Below are 19964 nucleotides of genomic sequence, written 5' to 3'. Positions count from 1 at the left end.
CCTGCCTTTAAACAGGCCTAAAAGCCCTCAGTCCTGCCTCTCTCAGCCTATTGCGGACAGCCTGAGCACTGATGGAGGGATTGTGCGTTCCTGGTGTAACTCAGGCAGTTGTTGTTGCCATCCTGTACCTGTCCTGCAGGTGTGATGTTTGGATGTACCTATCCTGTGCATGTGTTGTTTACACGTGGTCTGCCAATGCGAGGAAGAACAGCTGCCAATCCTGTCTCTCTGTAGCGTTGTCTTAGGCGTCTCACAGTACGGACATTGTAATTTATTGCCCTGGCCACATCTGCAGTCCTCATGCCTCCTTGCAGCATGCCTAAGGCACGTTCGCGCAGATGAGCAGGGACCCTGGGCATCTTTCTTTTGGTGTTTTTCAGAGTCAGTAGAAAGGCCTCTTTAGTGTCCTACCTTTTCAGAACTGTGACCTTAATTGCCTACCGCCTGTAAGCTGTTAGTGTCTTAACGACCATTCCACAGGTGCATGTTCATTAATTGTTTATGGTTCATTGAACAAGCATGGGAAACAGTGTTTAAACCCTTTACAATGAAGATCTGTGAAGACAGGGTCCTGAAAAAGGGACGTTTCATCTTTTGCTGAGTTTAGGTGGGTTTGTAGGTGGGTGGACTGTACTGTATGTGTATTGTAAGTTTTATATCAGTGTGCTCTGGGGTGTAGTGGGCCTTCTGGGGATTGGTTGTATGATTCAGAAGAGGCCAGAATGTAAAGTGACCTGAATGCCGGTGATGTCAGCCCCTCCATTCATGAACAGCATGAATAATTGAGTGGCCAGCAGGCTCAGAGCACCAAGCAGTGGCAGAATGCAAAGTAGAGCCACCACTTTCTCTTCCTCCCTCACTCTCTCTGCCACTGTCACTCTCCCTCTCTCACTCTCTCTGCCACTGTCACTCTCCCTCCCTCACTCTCTCTGCCACTGTCGCTCTCCCTCCCTCACTCTCTCTGCCACTGTCACTCTCCCTCCCTCATACTCTCTCTGCCACTGTCACTCTCCCTCCCTCACTCTCTCTGCCACTGTCACGTTCCCTCCCTCATACTCTCTCTGCCACTGTCACTCTCCCTCCCTCATACTCTCTCTGCCACTGTCACTCTCCCTCCCTCACTCTCTCTGCCACTGTCACGTTCCCTCCCTCACTCTCTCTGCCACTGTCACGTTCCCTCCCTCATACTCTCTCTGCCACTGTCACTCTCCCTCACTCTCTCTGCCATTGTCACTCTCCCTCCCTCACTCTCTCTGCCACTGTCCCTCTCCCCCTCTTCTACTCTATCAGCCTGTGTGTGCCTGTGAATATTGGACAAAACTGGTGATTGTGAGAGTCGAGAACACCCTTGCTTGGATACATACATAGCAGGCGCAAAAATCATGAGGAAGCGGTGACAAATGCATGGGGAACAGGGCGCACCAGTCAAGAGGAAGAGCTGACAAACGCACAGGGAACAGGAGAGAGGGGAGTCTGTGAGTGAAAAGGGGAGGGAGGGAGCAGCCTCAGAGAGATAGACACAGAGAGATAGAAATAGGCTGTGGACTAGCCTCAGTACACCATCCAAAAGGAACGATCTGTGCTCTCTCTGCTTCCTCTCATCCGCCTGGCATGCTCCGGAACCCATCCTCCCCCCTTCCCCTCATCCTCCTGTCCCTCCTCCTTTCCCCCATCCGTGGCTCCCTCTGGTTGAATGAAGCCTTGGCTTGAAAGGGGGCTGATCGCATCGGAGCTGGGTCTACATGGCTACCAGGTTAGTGGGGAGGGAGAGAGCAGCCTGCCTGTCTGCATGCAGAAAGACAGACACACTTGTGCTGCATTCCATTGCTGTATATGCAGATGGGTGGGGGTGGAAGGGGAGTGTCAGTCAACAGCACAGCGATCCTCTTGTCCCATTTGGCAGGTGTTGTCACAGGGACGTAATCTAGCTTGTTATTAAGAGATCACGCTGGCAGGAGGAGATCAGACCCCTAAGCCTGCTGAAGGAAATCTCCCAGGGCTCTTCTCTTCTCTCTATTCTGTTCTGTTCTCTCCCGGGGAGAGAGAAGGTGAAGTAGCTCTCAGATGAGCCTTGGATGAACGGCTCCTTGCTGCTCCTTTCTCTATATGAGGATATGGAGGTTTTTGAGTGCATCACAGCAACCAATGGAAGCTGGATGTTTGTGAACAATGTAAAGGATGCTGTTGTGCCTATGATTGACTGGTGAGGAGTTGAGACCATCGATCGGCTTGGATATGGTGGCCTTGTAGTTCTGTGGCCCAAGTGGATTTAACGTTGTGTGTGTGTGTGTGTGTGTGTGTGTGTGTGTTAGGCAGGTAGGTAGTTGGGGGGGGGGGGGGGGGGGGGGGGGTAGTGTGTTTATTGTATGGAGTTTATTGCATGGGTGTGTGTATGTGCTGTTTGAAGCTATGTCATGCATGATTTGTGTGCGTGTGTTGCCGTTGAGCTCGGTCCACCCCTGCACTTTTAGCATGGTGAACCACAAGGTCCATTGCCAGATGGGTATTTTCCAGGGTCAGCAAAAGCGTCAGTGAGAACAAGGCCCCTCGGAACAGCCCGGAACTCTGTGCATTGTGAAGCGAAGCGTTGCCCTCCTCATTTGGATAGCCTGAGCCCAGAGATTTAGAGCACATTACAAAAAGACAACAACAAAGTTTCACCAGCAGACTGATTTGCTTTTCTCACTGGGCATGTGTAGAGTACCAATCTCATTATAATGCTTTTCAACCTGCATCTTATTGCTCAGTGTTCTTTCTTTGACCATAATTAGCTTGTGTGGTCTATATTTGGTCTATTTGTGTTCCATGTGCAGTCCAAGTGCATTGTTTTGTCGTTCTGCTGCAGTATGTACAGTCCATGTTCTTATCAACCTTATCTTACATACAATACAGTCAGGACTGATTGTTTCTGGTGCTGTAATGCAGATCAGCCCAGCTGCTTCCCTGCCTTAGGGACCTGCTGTAGCTACACACTCAACCTGGTCTCAGGGCAATTTGTAGGATTTGGTACGTACGTTTAGTATGATATATTACATTACTTTAGGATATGTTATGAATGTAAAAAATATCATACAAATTAGAGGATGTACAGTATCATATGTCTTACCCGGTCGTACAGCAGCATATGAATTGCTTGAAGTAACATATTATACATATTTGAGAATGTATAGTATTATATGTCTTTCTCTGAGGCCAGTTTGCTAGTTGCATCGTAACAACAAAGAGGAATTATGGGCAGAATTTCTGTTGGTGGTTAGGTGAACTAACGACAAAGGTTAGGTCAAATGGGTTAAGGGTAGAATTAGGGTTAGGGGAAAAGTTAAAATGCTACAGTTGTCTTTGACTCGAGCATGCAACCTTTGGATTGCTAGACGGTCGCAACTAAACACTCATACATCCTCCCTGATAAACCTCCCTACTTTCTGTCTAAAGTAATTAGACCATTAGTAGGTATCATACGTCTTGGAGGGGCTCAGAAATAAGTATTGTATGGCTGTGAGGCCAGGCTTCAAAACTGTATGCAAATGATGTTATTAGATGGCAGGTTGAGTATTATACTAATATAGCGGGAAAAGTGGCAGGTTACCCAGTTCTACTCAATCCTCAATCACAGTCAACCATGATAGTGTTGTCTCTCTCCCTGCCTCCCTCCCTCCCTCTCCAAATCCCTTATTTCCAGTTAAAAGGCCAAGCTCAACAGAAGGTCTGTCTCTGCCCAGTAGATTATATATAGAAGCATATTATGAATATTTAAAGAAATTCTCTCTAGTCACAGTTGCTATAGCAATATTCATATAGACGGTGCTTTGTTGCGCTTCATTTGTGGGGGCGAGAAGCCAGATAGGCTTTTTAGCTGTTTACCCACAATCCGCCATGCATTGTCTCTCACTCGTCATGACAACCACATCATTTTCTCTTACGAGTCATAATATACAAATGGTGCAGCTACTTTAATATTTTGTGTCATTGTTCTGGGTCAGCTTCAGGTATAGGCTAACGTCCAGAAACAGCTGTCTCTATTGTTCTGCAGTAGGATGCCATTCTTACCGCCCATGTATCTGTCCTCTCCTCTCATGCTGAACAAACGGGAGACAATTTACTTGACAGTAATGTGTTTGGTTCATAGAGTAACTCATTGTAGCGTGTGTACTTATTCCTCATGTTATTATTTGTTTAAATTCTGCATTGTTGGGAAGGGCCCATAAGTAAACGTTTCACTGTTAGTCTACACCTATTGTAGCATGTCCCAGTATGTGACAAATATCATTTGATTTGATTTGGCTAAGGCTATAACGCTCTTGTCTGACTGTACATGTTAGCAGCATGTGTACCTGGTCTTGTCTAATAAGCAAAGACACACATTACTGGGAGTGAGCTGATCAAACCTCCAATCATATGCTGAGGATTTATCCATGTTCCCATTGTTCTGTTTTATCTCGAGGAGAGCACTGCCGAGAATTCCCTGACGAAAAGCAGTGATGTTGGTTTCCATGGAGACGCAGCCTTTATCATGTTGAGGGATGTGTGATCCAACTCTGAATGCTCACGATAACTGGCTGCACTGTTCTGAACATTTTTCAGACGCACATTCAATGCATTTAGGCTCTAGTCATGCAATATTAGTCGGCTTAAGTTGATGATTCATGTTTTGAAATACAGGTGCATAGGCTTCTATCCAATCAGGAGACAGAGAACAGAGCTGACAGCAGGTGATGTTAGGGCCTGTGATCATTATGACCCTGGGGTCAGTCAGAGCCATTACACTTATGGAGTGAGACTGGCCATAATGGGGTTATAAACCCACAGTTAATGGTAATGATGATGACTGGCAGATATCTGACTGGGTAGTTCTAGTATGGTGTGTGCTCAGTTCTGATCTTAACTCTGTCTGGTTCTGTAGATCTGATGAAAGTCAGGTGAGCGTGAGATTGTTAGTAACTGAGCCAGGATGTGACATGAAAGATAATGCAGCTCACACAGCCCACTGGCATATGAGAACTGTTCTGTGTGTGTGCTTGTGTGTGTCAGTGTCTGCGTGAATGTGCACCCAGGTGCATCTGCGCCCTGTGGGTGCGTACGTCTATACTTCTGTTTGTGTGTGTGTGTGTGTGTGTGTGTCAGACAGTCTCTGGGTTCAGGCAGTGATTCACATGCAGGAGAAATAGCAGTGTCCTCTGCTTTGTACCAGCTCATTGCATTATTCGCTGATACCACAGCACTACATGTTATGAGGGCCGCTTGTGAGACATTTCCTGTACACTCATATATCCTGTGCACTCATATATCCTGTGCACTCATATATCCTGTGCACTCATATATCCTGTACACTCATATATCCTGTGCACTCATATATCCTGTACACTCATATATCCTGTACACGCATATATCCTGTACACGCATATATCCTGTACACGCATATATCCTGTACACTCATATATCCTGTGCACTCATATATCCTGTGCACTCATATATCCTGTGCACTCATATATCCTGCGCACTCATATATCCTGCACGCGCATATATCCTCTACACTCATATATCCTGTACACTCATATATCCTGTACACTCATATATCCTGTACACGCATATATCCTGTACACTCATATATCCTGTACACTCATATATCCTGTACACGCATATATCCTGTACACTCATATTTCCTGTACACTCATATTTCCTGTGCACTTTTACATGCATACAGCTGAAGTCGAAAGTTTACATACACCTTAGCCAAATACATTTAAACTCAGTTTTCACAATTCCTCACATTTAAGCCCAGTAAAAATTCCCTGTTTTAGGTCAGTTAGAATCACCACTTTATTTTAAGAATGTGAAATGTCAGAATAATAGTAGAGAGAATTATTTATTTCAGCTTTTATTTCTTTCATCACGTTCCCAGTGGGTAGGAAGTTTACATACACTCAATTAGTATTTGGTAGCATTGCCTTTAAATTATTGAACTTGGGTCAAACGTTTCGGGTAGCAAGCCTCCCCTTTTTCCTCCAAACATAACAACGGTCATTATGGCCAAACAGTTCTACTTTTGTTTCATCAGACCAGAGGACATTTCTCCAAAAAGTACGATCTTTGTCCCCATGTGCAGATGCAGTCTTTTTTATGGCGGTTTTGGAGCAGTGGCTTCTTCCTTGCTGAGCAGCCTTTCAGGTTATGTCGATATAGGACTCGTTTTACTGTGGATATAGATACTTTTGTATCTGTTTCCTCCAGCATCTTCACAAGGTCCTTTGCTGTTGTTCTGGGATTGAGTTGCACTTTTCGCACCAAAGTACGTTCATCTCTAGGAGAAAGAACGTGTCTCCTTCCTGAGTGGTATGACGGCTGCGTGTTTATACTTGCATACTATTGTTTGTACAGATGAATGTGGTACCTTCAGGCATTTGGAAATTTCTCCCAAGGATGAACCAGACTTGTGGAGGTCTACAATTTTTTTTTCTGGGGTCTTGGCTGATTTCTTTTGATTTTCCCATGATGTCAAGCAAAGAGGCATTGAGTTTGAAGGTAGGCCTTGAAATACATCCACGGGTACACCTCCAATTGACTCAAATTATGTCAATTAGCCTATCAGAAGCTTCTAAAGCCATGACATTTTCTGGAATTTTCCAAGCTGTTTAAAGGCACAGTCAACTTAGTGTATGTAAACTTCTGAACCACTGGAATTGTGATACAGTGAAATAATCTGTCTGTAAACAATTGTTGGAAAAATGACTTGTGTCATGCGCAAAGTAGATGTCCTAACCGACTTGCCAAAACTATAGTTTGTTAACAAGACTTTTGTGGAGTGGTTGAAAAACAAGTTTTAATGACTCCCACCTAAGTGTATGTAAACTTCCGACTTCAATTGTATACCGTTACACACACATGAGTATAGGCCTATACTCACAAATGCTCAAACATATTCTGAATCATCATTGTCTTGTATATTGAAGTATTATGCATTAGGTACATGTGCATACAGTCAGTTCTCCAGAAACATGCAGTACATTTGTACAAACACACTTTTGCTTATCAAATAACAACACCACATAATTTGTTTGTAACCACAATATACTCGATCAGAGCTGATGATCCATCCCATTAGTTAGATGAGAGATCAGCTCTGGGTACTGCAGAGCACAGCCACAGGGATCCCTGACAGTTAGGATCAGCCAGTTCACTACCCAGCCCCACCCAGTACACTACCCACAGCACCACCCAGTTAACCACCCAGTTCACTACCCAGTTCCCCACCCAGTTCCCCACCTAGTTCACTACCCAGTTCCCCACCTAGTTATCCACCCAGTTCCACACCTAGTTCCCCACCTAGTTATCCACCCAGTTCACTACCCAGTTCACTACCCAGTTCCCCACCTAGTCCACTGCCCAGTTCCCCACCTAGTCCACTACCCAGTTCCCCACCTAGTTATCCACCCTGTTCCCCACCTAGTTATCCACCCAGTTCACTACCCAGATCCCCACCCAGTTCCCCAACCAGTTCACTAGCGTTGACCAATAGCAGTGGATTATAAAGGGAATAGGGTGTCATTTGGGACGTTGTCTTTGCAGGCTGGTCTCAAGAGACAGGACCTAATAAACAGGTTGGCCTGTGGTTCAGGAAGGGAAGCGTCCCTTGCTCCACTCCTCCACTTCTCTCCTCCTTTCCTCCCCTCTCTTCCTCGCCTCTCCTTTACTCCTCTCCTATCCTTCTCCTCTCCTTCACTCCTCTCCTATCCTCCTCCTCTTCTTCACTCCTCTCCTATCCTCCTCTGCACTCCTCTTCTATTAGCGCTACATGTTTCTCTACCTCTATCCAATCTGTCTGTCTTGATCGTCTGTAATGTAGGCAGTATACAATGGCCAGGAGAGTTTGATTTTGGGAAGGCTGGAGATGGAGAGATAGAGAGGGAGAGATTGAGAGAGAGAGGCTGGCACCGTTCCTCCTGTCCCCTGCTACAGTGTTCTCTGGTCATATTTTCAGATTGACAATTGCACCATAACTCAACTGAATATCAACAACATTATAATAACCATGGTACTTAACTGTCCCTGTTACTCTGAGGGTCTGCTCATGGACTTGTTCTCATCTGTCCAGAATCGTTAGAAAAGCCTTATTTTGTCTATAGCTCATCTTTCCATGGTGTCGATAACTTGTTCAGTCTGAAGAGATTGAAAACAGCACCTACATCATTAGGATTTTTAAGCATGAAAATGAGATTGCAGAAAAGATATCCAATAAAGGTTTAAATGTCAATGTCAGGTGGATGAAGTCCAATTATTTTCCAAATATAATTTTTCAGTGTGTATTTACACGTGCATCCCGGGTGAGTGCTTCTCCTGGCTCTTCAACGATACAGCAGTGGGATATTACATCTATTATCTGACTCATGGTTTTCACTAATCCTCATGACTCATGTAGAGTATGCCATCTGTTTTTGACCATGCTATTTTTTCTGGTGCTTGCTGTTGCTGCTGTTGTTGGTCTGTGGGTTATGTAGGCTAGCTGCTGCTGCTGCTGTTGGTCTGTGGGTTATGTAGGCTAGCTGCTGCTGTTGCTGCTGCTGTTGGTCTGTGGGTTATGTAGGCTAGCTGCTGCTGCTGCTGCTGTTGGTCTGTGGGTTATGTAGGCTAGCTGCTGCTGTTGTTGGTCTGTGGGTTATGTAGGCTAGCTGCTGCTGCTGCTGTTGTTGGTCTGTGGGTTATGTAGGCTAGCTGCTGCTGTTGTTGGTCTGAGGGTTATGTAGGCTAGCTGCTGCTGCTGCTTTTGGTCTGTGGGTTATGTAGGCTAGCTGCTGCTGTTGCTGCTGTTGTTGGTCTGTGGGTTATGTAGGCTAGCTGCTGCTGTTGGTCTGTGGGTTATGTAGGCTAGCTGCTGCTTCTGCTGTTGTTGGTCTGTGGGTTATGTACACTAGCTGCTGCTACTGTTGTTGGTCTGTGGGTTATGTAGGCTAGCTGCTGCTGTTGTTGTTGGTCTGTGGATTATGTAGGCTAGCTGCTGCTGTTGCTGCTGTTGTTGGTCTGTGGGTTATGTAGGCTAGCTGCTGCTGCTGCTGCTGTTGTTGGTCTGTGGGTTATGTAGGCTAGCTGCTGCTGTTGTTGGTCTGTGGATTATGTAGGCTAGCTGCTGCTGTTGCTGCTGTTGTTGGTCTGTGGGTTATGTAGGCTAGCTGCTGCTGCTGCTGTTGTTGGTCTGTGGGTTATGTAGGCTAGCTGCTGCTGCTGCTGTTGGTCTGTGGGTTATGTAGGCTAGCTGCTGCTGCTGCTTTTGGTCTGTTGGTTATGTAGGCTAGCTGCTGCTTCTGCTGTTGTTGGTTTGTGGGTTATGTACACTAGCTGCTGCTGCTGTTGTTGGTCTGTGGGTTATGTACACTAGCTGCTGCTACTGTTGTCTGTCTGTGGGTTATGTAGGCTAGCTGCTGCTGCCGCTGCTGTTGTTGGTCTGTGGGTTATGTAGGCTAGCTGCTGCTGTTGGTCTGTGGGTTATGTAGGCTAGCTGCTGTTGTTGGTCTGTGGGTTATGTAGGCTAGCTGCTGCTGTTGGTCTGTGGGTTATGTAGGCTAGCTGCTGTTGTTGGTCTGTGGGTTATGTAGGCTAGCTGCTGCTGTTGGTCTGTGGGTTATGTAGGCTAGCTGCTGCTGTTGTTGGTCTGTGGATTATGTAGGCTAGCTGCTGCTGCTGCTGTTGTTGGTCTGAGGGTTATATAGGCTAGCTGCTGCTGTTGTTTTTGGTCTGTGGGTTATGTAGGCTAGCTGCTGCTGCTGTTGTTGGTCTGTGGGTTTTGTAGGCTAGCTGCTGCTGCTGCTGTTGTTGGTCTGAGGGTTATGTAGGCTAGCTGCTGCTGTTGTTGGTCTGTGGGTTTTGTAGGCTAGCTGCTGCTTCTGCTGTTGGTCTGTGGGTTTTGTAGGCTAGCTGCTGCTTCTGCTGTTGGTCTGTGGGTTTTGTTGGCTAGCTGCTGCTGTTGTTTTTGGTCTGGGTTATGTAGGCTAGCTGCTGTTGTTGTGGTTATTGATCTGTGGGTTATGTAGGCTAGCTGCTGTTGTTATTAACTGTATTAGTGGGTAGCTTTCAAGCCTATTTGCCGTGATATAACCTGAATACTCACTCCGGGGATGAATGGGAACATACGTCTCGGTCTTTACATGGTACACTAGTAGGCCTAGCATTACCTGTGGGACGGCAACACATTAGCATCATTAACATTTAGCCAGCAGCATTCCACCCTGCATCCCATTGCTGGCTTTCCTCTGAAGCTAAGCTGGGTTTGTCCTGGTTGTTCCCTTGATGGGGGACCAGATGCTGCTGGAAGTTAGAGGGCCAGTAGGAGGCACAGTGATTGGGGACAGGGCAGTCATTGGGGATATTGCCCTGTGTAGGGTGCAGTCTTTTAGATGGGACGTTAAACAGCTGACCTGACTTTCTGTGGTCAGTAAAGAACCCATGGCACTTATCATAAGAGTAGGGGTGTTAACCCCGGTGTCCTAGCTAAATTCCCAATCTGGCCGTCATACCATCACGGTCACCTAATCACCCCCAGCTTCCAATTGGCTCATTCATCACCTTTCTTCTCCCATATAACTATTCCACAGGTCGTTGCTATAAATGTGTTCTCAGTCAACTTAACTTACCTGGTAAAATAAGTGTAAAAAAAATGGCTTACACTTAGATAAGGTGTTTAAAGAACTGTAGAGTGGTACTATTAGTTACTACTATTAGTCATGTAATGTGTGTCATTTGTTTTTTAATGGGTTTTGCTCCGTCCCTACATTTTCTAACAGTGCAGAATATGTCGTTTCATGATGTGATGAAAGAGTTTAGAGAAATATAATTAATACTCCCTCTCTCTCTCTTTCTCACCCCCAGCACTGCCAGTAACTCGAACAGGAGTACGCCTGCTTGCTCGCCCGTCCTGCGTCCTAAACGCTCGCGCTCACCCACGCACCAGAGCCTGGAGCCTGGTGAGAATATGGTGGAGAAGGGCCACTCGGACCACTCCTCTGATAAGTCTCCCTCCACCCCCGAGCAAGTGGTCCAGCGAACCTACTCTCTGCAGTCCGCCCGCAGTGGAGGCAAGAACTCCAAGGTGAGCCTCACTGCGCAGGTGGGCCGTCTCCATCTCAGAGCCCTCTTCTTTCCACCCACACTACACCCACACTACAGTACAAGATCATTGTCCTCTTTCCACCAATAGCACTACAGCACAGTACAGGGTCATAGTCCTCTTCCACCAATCACACTACAGCACAGTACAGGATCATAGTCCTCTTCCACCAATCGCACTACAGCACAGTACAGGGGAATAGTCCTCTTCCACCAATCATACTACAAGACAGTACAGGATCATAGTCCTCTTCCACCAATCGCACTACAGCACAGTACAGGGGAATAGTCCTCTTCCACCAATCATACTACAAGACAGTAGGTCATAGTCTCAAATAGTACTGCCAACAGTGCCATTTTCAAAATGACTAGTTCATCATACAGTGCATTCATAACTCACAAATAAATAATGTCAGTCTGGCCTATCACTTCAGTTCAGAAAGACATTTGTATCATCCCTGAACATCACTTCCAATACAATCTGAAATCAACATTTATTTGGTGATCACTGAGGTGATACAGGGGGATTAATTATGTTTTGTGATAAGATTTGTGTTTTTTACTGTTTACCCCTGACATAGTGTCTTGATAACCTCCAAATGTTGCCAGTAAAGTCTTCTTGTCTTCCTGCATTCCATAAAACATGTTCTGTAAGAAATAGTCAACGAGAAGGAGTGAGATATAGTGATATCTTGTGAAATGGCATGGTTTTATCAGCTTTTATTTTCCATTCCATAGTGATTTTACCCCCATCATACCTCCGCATCGGCACACCATACTGGATCAAACATGCCATCCTCATGTAGACCCAATTGACAGTGGTATAATGTACTCCTGATAAACGCTGCAATGACTCTGATAGGGTAATGTCCAACTCCCATCCTCAAACTATAGGTCAGATCTAACTGTCACTCTCGTACAATTGGCCAATCATAGACTGAGTAACGAGACCCTCAGCACATCAGTTGTGGATAAGGACCCATCATCATCAGGAAAGATGCTTCACTATATTCAGATTCACTGTATTCACTGTATTCTTCCCTTATTACCTCCCTCCCTTTCTCCCTCCCTCCCTTTCCCCTCCCTCCATCCCTTTCTCCCTCCCTCCCTTTTCCCCTCCCTCCATCCCTTTCTCCCTCCCTCCCTTTTCCCACCCTCCATCCCTTTCTCCCTTTCTCCCTCCCTCCCTTTTCCCCTCCCTCCCTCCCTTTCTCCCTCCCTCCCTTTTCCCCTCCCTCCCTCCCTTTCTACCTCTCCCTTTTCCCCTCCCTTTCTCCCTCCCTCCCTTTCTCCCTCCCTCCCTTTTCCCCTCCCTCCATCCTTTTCTCCCTCCCTCCCTTTTCCCACCCTCCCTCCCTTTCTCCCTCCCTCCCTTTTCCCACCCTCCATCCCTCTCTCCCTCCCTACATCCCCTGGACCCATCTGGTCCTATCAGAGCAGCATTGTAATCACAGGCCGGGCACTCAGTCAGTCAGCCCACTCCATCGCAGCACTCAGGCAGTCATTAACTGCAGCTATCTCAACTCTGCAAGGCTCGTTCTGACAGAGGGTAGTAGGCAGGTCAAGAGGCTGTAGTCTCACTTCTCGCTCATCCGAATCTGAATTGAAGAGTAAGGTAGTGGAGTGAAGGACAGGAGCTTTGACTGTGGGTAACTCAGCGTACATCTCAAGCAAAACATGAACATGAGAATATTGGGTGATACATTTAGTACTTTCCTCCTCTGAAAATCTTATTGTTGTGAAGTGATAAGGAGTGTGGTAGTTGGCAGTAATGGCTCTCTCACGTCTCATCCGTTTTCCCATTCACTCACTGTTCACAGTGCTCCCCAGTCCTTGTGGTGTCAGACACCTGTTGCTTTTGTTGTCACTGTGTTCTCCTCTTCTCTCATCCTTTCTTCTTGACACAGAGCGCTTGCTTTCTCTTACTTTCGCTGCTGCCATATGAAATGTCTGTGTTCTGAAACTGACTGTTTAAAAAAAAAGGGTTCTTTCAGCTGTTGTATCTTGCAGTTTTTTAGTTTCTGATTTCTTTGTTCTTCTCCTGATGCATGCTAGTCTCACAAGCGACTTTCCAAAGTAAGCATTACTCTTTTCTGTTCTTTAATCCCACCCCACCTCCATGTCTTGTGAGCTGTCCTGTGCCCCCTCCACCCACCTCTTCCATCTGAACACACTCCCTGCAGATGGTATCCATGTTGCTATAACCTTCTCCTCTACCCCCCTCTGCCACCCTGCCACCTTTCCTCTCATCTAACTCCCTGCAGGGCTGCTGGCTTTCAGACACATCTCTCTCCCAGCTTGTCTCAGTGTGCTTCTGTTCTATCTCCTCCAACCCCTGTCCCAAGTCCATTAAAACTTCAACATAGCTCGTTGTTGTGTCTAAACTAAGAGCACCCTAATCTCTGAGATGCTGAGTATGTGCCTGAATGCAGAAGGACGGTGGCAGGGGGAGACTGTCAAATTCCTTCCGCATCCCTTTCCACCACTCCTGTGTGACATGAATTTTTGATGACCCTAGAGCTTTCTACATCAGAAGCTCCTTTTCTCTGCCTCGCACCAAAAGCCCAGAATACACCACTCCTCTCCTCAGACAAGACAGCAGCAGAGGCCATGTGTCACCGGTTAGTTACAGCATTCTCATGTAAGGACCCTTTGATGCATGTCAGCACATTCGCTGCATTCAGCTTTGTCACGGACTATGAGACAGGCAGACAGGATGGGGTTAATGGCAGCCAAGCGACATTTGGTCAGTTGAGTTGGTGTTCAGGCGGTGTCTGTCCCATTTCACAGCACACCCAGTCGATGACATCACCCCTCAGGCCCGTGGTGTGGCCGAGTGCCAGCCCTCTCTGGTCCCACGTGAGCACCCAGCCGGCGGTCAGCGGGAGTCACATGACCCTGGCACTGTGTGCAGTCGCCCAGGCAACGTGAGCTCTGTCACCCTAGTCTAATGCAATCCAGAAACACACAGACAGACAGGCAGGGAGAGGGGCTCCTCTCTGTATAGGACCTGGGCCGGCGTTCCCACACTAACTAATTGGCTGGCCGCTTCAGTGATGACGGCTCTGCTCAGTCTCCCACTGTCACCAATCAATGAGGCTGTTTATGGAACTGCAAACAGTAAGCAGCACTACAGAGAGAGTACATAGAGACTCAGCATAAAGACCCATCTCAGACCAAAACACTGAGACATGGACACATCATGAAAGTAGAGTTAGATAGGACAATAGTGTGTCTTGGCACTACAAGTACGCAAACCTGGATATTTTAGTGTTTTAGCCTAGTACTCTTAGTACACATGTAAATCAAAAACAAAGCCTTTTCCCCTCTCTTGTTTCTGATCTCTTTCCTTCATGTTGGTTAACTCTTCATTTTCTCTTTAATTTCCTTTCAGTATGACAGACTTAACCTGATTAAAGTAAGCATTTCCTCTTGCTTTTATTTGCCCATTGATCCCCTAGCCTGATTTGACCAGTGACCTCCTCTTCCCGTCATCTGTAGATGTGTGATGCACAGATGGCCGGTGGCACCTTAATTGGGGAGGATGGGTTCATAGTAGTGACTGGGAAGGAATAAATGGAGTGGTATCAAAGACATGGTTTCTTTCCAGACATTATTATGAGTCATCCTCCTCTCAGCAGCCTCCTGTGGTGTGATGTCAGTCAGCGCCCCTACCTGTTTCCATTTCCTGTCTCAGACCAGAACTTCCTCCTCTCCTCTCTCTCCTCCCTCCTTAAAGTGTCCCTCCTTTTGTACAATGTTATATATCAAAACGTTGATATAACATCTCAGTTGGTAGAGCATGGTTGCTTGTGTGTTTTAGTAGTTGTGGAATTGTGGGATTTAGCAGTTGGTTGTGGGTTCAATTCCCATGGGGGACCAGTATGAAAATGTATGCACTTAGATCTGATTATTCTTTAGGCTTGGTGCTACAGTCTTTATTTACTGTTCCACTAGGTTGAACAAGCCTGCTCAGTTCTGTTCATCAGAACTACGTTGTTGTTCTAGTGTTGATTGAAGCTATGTGGGTTATACCTGATAGGTTTGTCTGGGTTACAGCTAGTGCTGGCCAGTTCTGGTTTGGCCCGGTTGGTTGGTTGAGAGAGCTGGCCCTGAATCTGGCCTGGTTGTGTAAAGTAACTAGTCGTTCCAGGCCTTTCTGATCCTCAGGGAGAATCCAGGCCAAGACACTACTACCGTACACAAGCTCTCTCTGTTACACAGTGCACTTAATCAGTGGGTGTTAACCTGATTCGTAGTGCTGCTGACACACATCCCCAGACACACATGTGCTTCGTGGGGAAGCAAATATGTGATTTAGACATGCATGCACATTTACACACATGTAGGCTATAAAGATGCACTTACAAACATGCAATTACACCAACTCTAAAACACATTTACAATGGCACGCATACACACACACACTTTGCAGACACCTTAAGGCTTAAGTCGTCTCTCACGCCTCTGTCACCTTCAGATGAGATTAGCCCTGTCCACGTCAGAGCCCAAAGCCCAGGGACAGGACTGGGGCCTCACAACTCTCAGACAGGAAACACTACACGCTTATCTGATAGCTGAAATATTGGATTATCTACATTCACATCTCCAAAGGATTGATTGACAATAGTAGCCTCGCACCAGTATGCCTCTTGTATGTTGTCACTGAAATGACAAAACATATTATTTGTAGTTGCCTGATTAAGTTTTTTAATGACGTCAAGAGGAAGCCATTTTGTTCTACTCCTGCTATTTACTACTTGACACAAACTGACATTTATTTACCACTAAAATCGTGCTTGATTATCCTGCCATTTCTTCACCCACTGGATCTCCCTAGCATGCCTACCTCTCGGATCACAATGGTGAGACGTATTACACTCTCTTTATAGCCCCATAAAACAGAAGCAGGTGAGTTATGGTTGGAATAAGCACTCTTGTTATGGTCCTGCCAATAACAGTGTGTATACTGCCCTCTGCTGTCAGAAAATATACAACACACAGCAGTACACAATTCATGTCTATATGCAAGCATTTAGAAGCAACTGTAAATCGTTAATACATTATTTTAAACACTTAAAAACAAAGATAAATATATTGTACCACACACAACCCTAGCCCAATCTACCATCTGCTTATCAAATATCCATGCAAATGAATATTTGTGAGGCCCAAAAACAACAAAGAAATCAAGAAATCGTTGAAAAGTCTAACTAAAATATGTGACGAGCTCAAAGGGATACAACTCTGTTGGATAGCAGCAGAGGTCTGTGTTCAATGAAGGAGGTGCCCACCCAGAGGTTGACATTCACACCTTCTATAAATACCCACTGTCGGTTTTTATCGTCCCTTGACCTCTATGTGTTTATGATATTGAGCCCTGTGGCCAAGTATTGGTGTATCCTTGTCTCATTGACTTACACTTGTCTTTGTTCTCTCCTATCTGCTTTGTTCCTCGTTGTCTACAGAAGAGCCAGAGCTGGTACAATGTAAGTTTCATCCTCTTCTTACTATTTCTGTTAAGAGGTGTGTGTGTGTGTGTGTGTGTGTGTGTGTGTGTGTGTGTGTGTGTGTGTGTGTGTGTGTGTGTGTGTGTGTGTGTGTGTGTGTGTGTGTGTGTGAGAGAGAGATTATGAGGTGAAGGGTCCTAGACCCTGTTTAGAATCACACAAGGTTATTTGCCAAAGGTCACCTTCATATGGAGCTGAGGCTTACCCAGGATGCTAACCAGTGGGATTTAGAGTTCTAAGAATCTAGGTTTACAGTGTGATGGCATGCTGAATTAATCAGAGAAAATGACTGATGACTGATTAATAATGAATGAACCAAATGCTGTGAGGATGAATAAAAGTGTCCATTTTGTTGCAAACTCCTATACCTTACTACAGATGTGATTCATAGATGAAATGTTTGACAGACAGAAGCGTCTTGTAGCGAAAGTATGGTGACAGCCTGATCCAGTGATCTCAGTCCAACACCAAGACCATTACACCAAGAGGTCCTGACTTAACACAATGTTGCCGGCCAGTGTACTAAGAGACAAGGTTGCTACATTCTAATGGGGCTGAAATGAGTTCCTTTCGTTATGATTCTTCTAAAACAGCCAAGTAAATCTACTTGATGGCTCAGTTGGCCATCTTTATGTGAGAAAGGATTTGATACCCAGATATGGTGGTATTATGAAGCCATGGTTTCTCCTATGGTGTCGCTGTGGGACTCTTTTCCCTTGTTCTGTTGTTTTATTCCTTTCTTTTGTTGTTCTTTGTGTCTATATATTCCCCCTCTCTCCCTAGCATGAAAGACAACACATCCTGAGAGTAAGCATTACTTGTATTCTTGTGCAACTTTTCAAATATCTCTCTGCTTATTCCTTTTTCTTGGATCACTTGGCTGGTCTGCCTTTCCACTTGTCTGCTCCTCATCGCTCATTGATTTGATTGATCAGTATGTTGTTTTCACCTGAGAGCGAAGCCACAATATGCAGCACTATGGTGGTTAGATGACCCAATGCCATGGCCACATTGTGGTTGTGTCTGGAAAAAGTGTGTTTTCAAAATGGCTGCTGTGTGAAGGGGAACTATAGGCTTCTCAGAGCTGTGATGGTGGTGATGCAACAGGGGTGTATTCATTAGTCGGAGACCGTTGCAAAACATTTTGTCTGTTGCGAAAATTTCACCAACGGAAACTGTTTACTCCAAATGGAAAATGTTTATTTTTCTTTTGTTTCTTTTTTGAGGTAAACAAAAACAAGAGTTTCTAATGGATTAATTATTGTATGTCCCTCCCTGTTTCGTTCCGTTTGCTTCCATTTGGTTCCTAGAGTAAACGGTAAATAGTTTCCATTGCAAAACATTTTGCAACAGGCCAGTCTGCTGTGCCCAGTAGTCTGCGACTACTGAATACACCCGAGGTGGTAACAAGTCTGCTCAATGTATCATACTAAACCCACGGACCATGGTCAGTGTCTGGAGCAGCCCTGAATGCCTTGAATGACAGGGGAATGGAGCATGAGACTGGTTAGCATGTTCCAGTCCTCCCACGTCTTCAAATGTGTTCGTTTTGTCATTATGGACTCATTGGTTATAGTTGGGCATTGTTGCATAGTGAAACCTGAAATGGGGATTCTCCAGAATGTTGAGGAAAAACATGGTCCACATCTAATGCTTTCTGATACTCTCACCTTTAGCTACTCACATTCATTTCTCTACTGTTCTACCATTACTAAAGGAAAGCATCATAATGCCAATCTAGACATGATGTTGCTCCCAGAAGCATTAACTATGTAATTATGCCTAATCTCTGTTCTGGACCATTGAAATGTATATTGGTATCTGTCTGATGCAGTGCTATACCTGAGGGTATGTGTTAGGCCAATGCAGTCACTGTGTTTCTCTACAAGGCAGTGATGTTCTCCCATGGCACTGAACCTACTGGGATTACATCACAACCGTCCTGATATGAGGTCTAAGCCCAGTAGAGACACACAACAGGCCCCACCCTGCCGTATCAACTTTCCTAATGACTCTGTTGCAATGCTTTCATGGCAACTGTACAGGACCTACGCAGGGAGTTGAGGTATTAACAAGGAAATCAATGTCTGCCAGACACCGAATGTAGTGGCTCATAGTATCGACAGTGACTAAAGTGGCTGGTTTAAGAGACTGCTTTTCTCCTAGAGATTTGTGAGGTGAAATGTCTGCCTCCTCATACTCTCTGGTCTATGAAAACATTCTAGTTTATCTCCCCTGCATATGAGAGAGAGAGAAGGGGGGGGGGGGGAACATGTTTACTCTGAGGTAGATTCTCACACAAAGGACACCACTGTAGAGCTAACACATATTTTTTACAGCAGTGTGTCTTATGCAGGACAGGGTGAATAGTCAGAGATCCTGGCTTGGCTGTGTTTCTAAACCAGCCAGCACCTCTCTGCTGAGCTGTTCCCACATCTGGTTCTAATCAACAGACCCTCCACCCTCCTAGCATTAACAGACCAATGGCAGGGAAATTGACAAAGAAAGGTGTGTTTCAGATAGAGACGAAAGTCTTCACACACACATTCATGCACACTCCCTTGACAGTGCCACTTACAATACACATGCATACACCTTCCTGACCACTCCTCTCTACAGTGGTTTTGTAGCAACCTACGGACAGTGGGGTGAGAGACTGGCCTCATTGTTTGTGTGGGGATAGACTGTAAACCATCCCTGAAACTAATGGGGCCCCACCCTGGTTGACTGTGCCGGTCTCCGACATCTCTCTCTGTTTACCCAGCAGGTTAATGATTAACCGCCACCTCAGGGACTGTCTATAGCCCCATCACCACCTGGCAGCTACACTGTCCTAGGACTTGTCACATTGTCACCTGGAGAAGATGGGAGATAGTCGTATCAATAGCTTCTGCATTTGCTTTAGTCTTCATTTTCCTTTTTAGGAAAAGCTCTTGGAAAAACGTTGAATTCAGATACTACTCGATTATCTGACTGTTTTTCTTGGATGCAGTTTTCGAAGAGAGTGGGCTTGCATGGCTCGCCAACGTCTGATGGAACCTTATTCACGGGATGCAGAGGCATTTTCAACAGGGCGAAAGCTGTTCACGTCTGAGAGGGATCTGTGAATGATCTGCACTGGTTTCAATAGTGTGCTGAGGATTATTTTGCTTCCCTTCAGATTCAGTTTCCTGGAGCGTATTTCTCCTCGCTGATTTGGCTAGATGTTGAGGCGGGTTGTGGAAATTGAGTAAGCAGGAAAGGTGTAGAATTTGTGGCGGAATTCCAGGGCACAATTCCAACCACAACTGAGACTAATGGAGTGCCAAATGTAGCCACAGTTTTTGTTTTGTTGCTGTTGTCGTGTCCACCTCCCACCACTGT

The 19964-nt window shown here is 45.7% G+C and overlaps 1 protein-coding gene across 9 annotated transcripts in view; it reads left to right on the top strand.

Moving 5' to 3' along the window:
• LOC110504027 (protein Aster-B) overlaps positions 1–19964 on the top strand; it is an 87876-nt gene that overhangs the window by 55110 nt on the left and 12802 nt on the right. For 5 of the 9 annotated variants that reach the window (XM_036961102.1, XM_036961099.1, XM_036961101.1 and 2 more), the window contains exons 5-7: positions 10855–11074; positions 16560–16580; positions 17385–17408. In XM_036961102.1, the coding sequence (XP_036816997.1) occupies positions 10855–11074; positions 16560–16580; positions 17385–17408 (265 nt within the window). Of the gene's footprint in view, positions 1–1502; positions 1754–10854; positions 11075–16559; positions 16581–17384; positions 17409–19964 lie in introns of those variants that run through there. The other 4 variants (XM_021582815.2, XM_021582816.2, XM_021582812.2 and 1 more) reach the window with 2 other exon arrangements.

Source organism: Oncorhynchus mykiss, chromosome 24 (assembly GCF_013265735.2).
Source record: "Oncorhynchus mykiss isolate Arlee chromosome 24, USDA_OmykA_1.1, whole genome shotgun sequence".
Classification (NCBI taxonomy): domain Eukaryota; kingdom Metazoa; phylum Chordata; class Actinopteri; order Salmoniformes; family Salmonidae; genus Oncorhynchus; species Oncorhynchus mykiss.
This window is presented reverse-complemented; position numbering and strand designations above follow the sequence as displayed.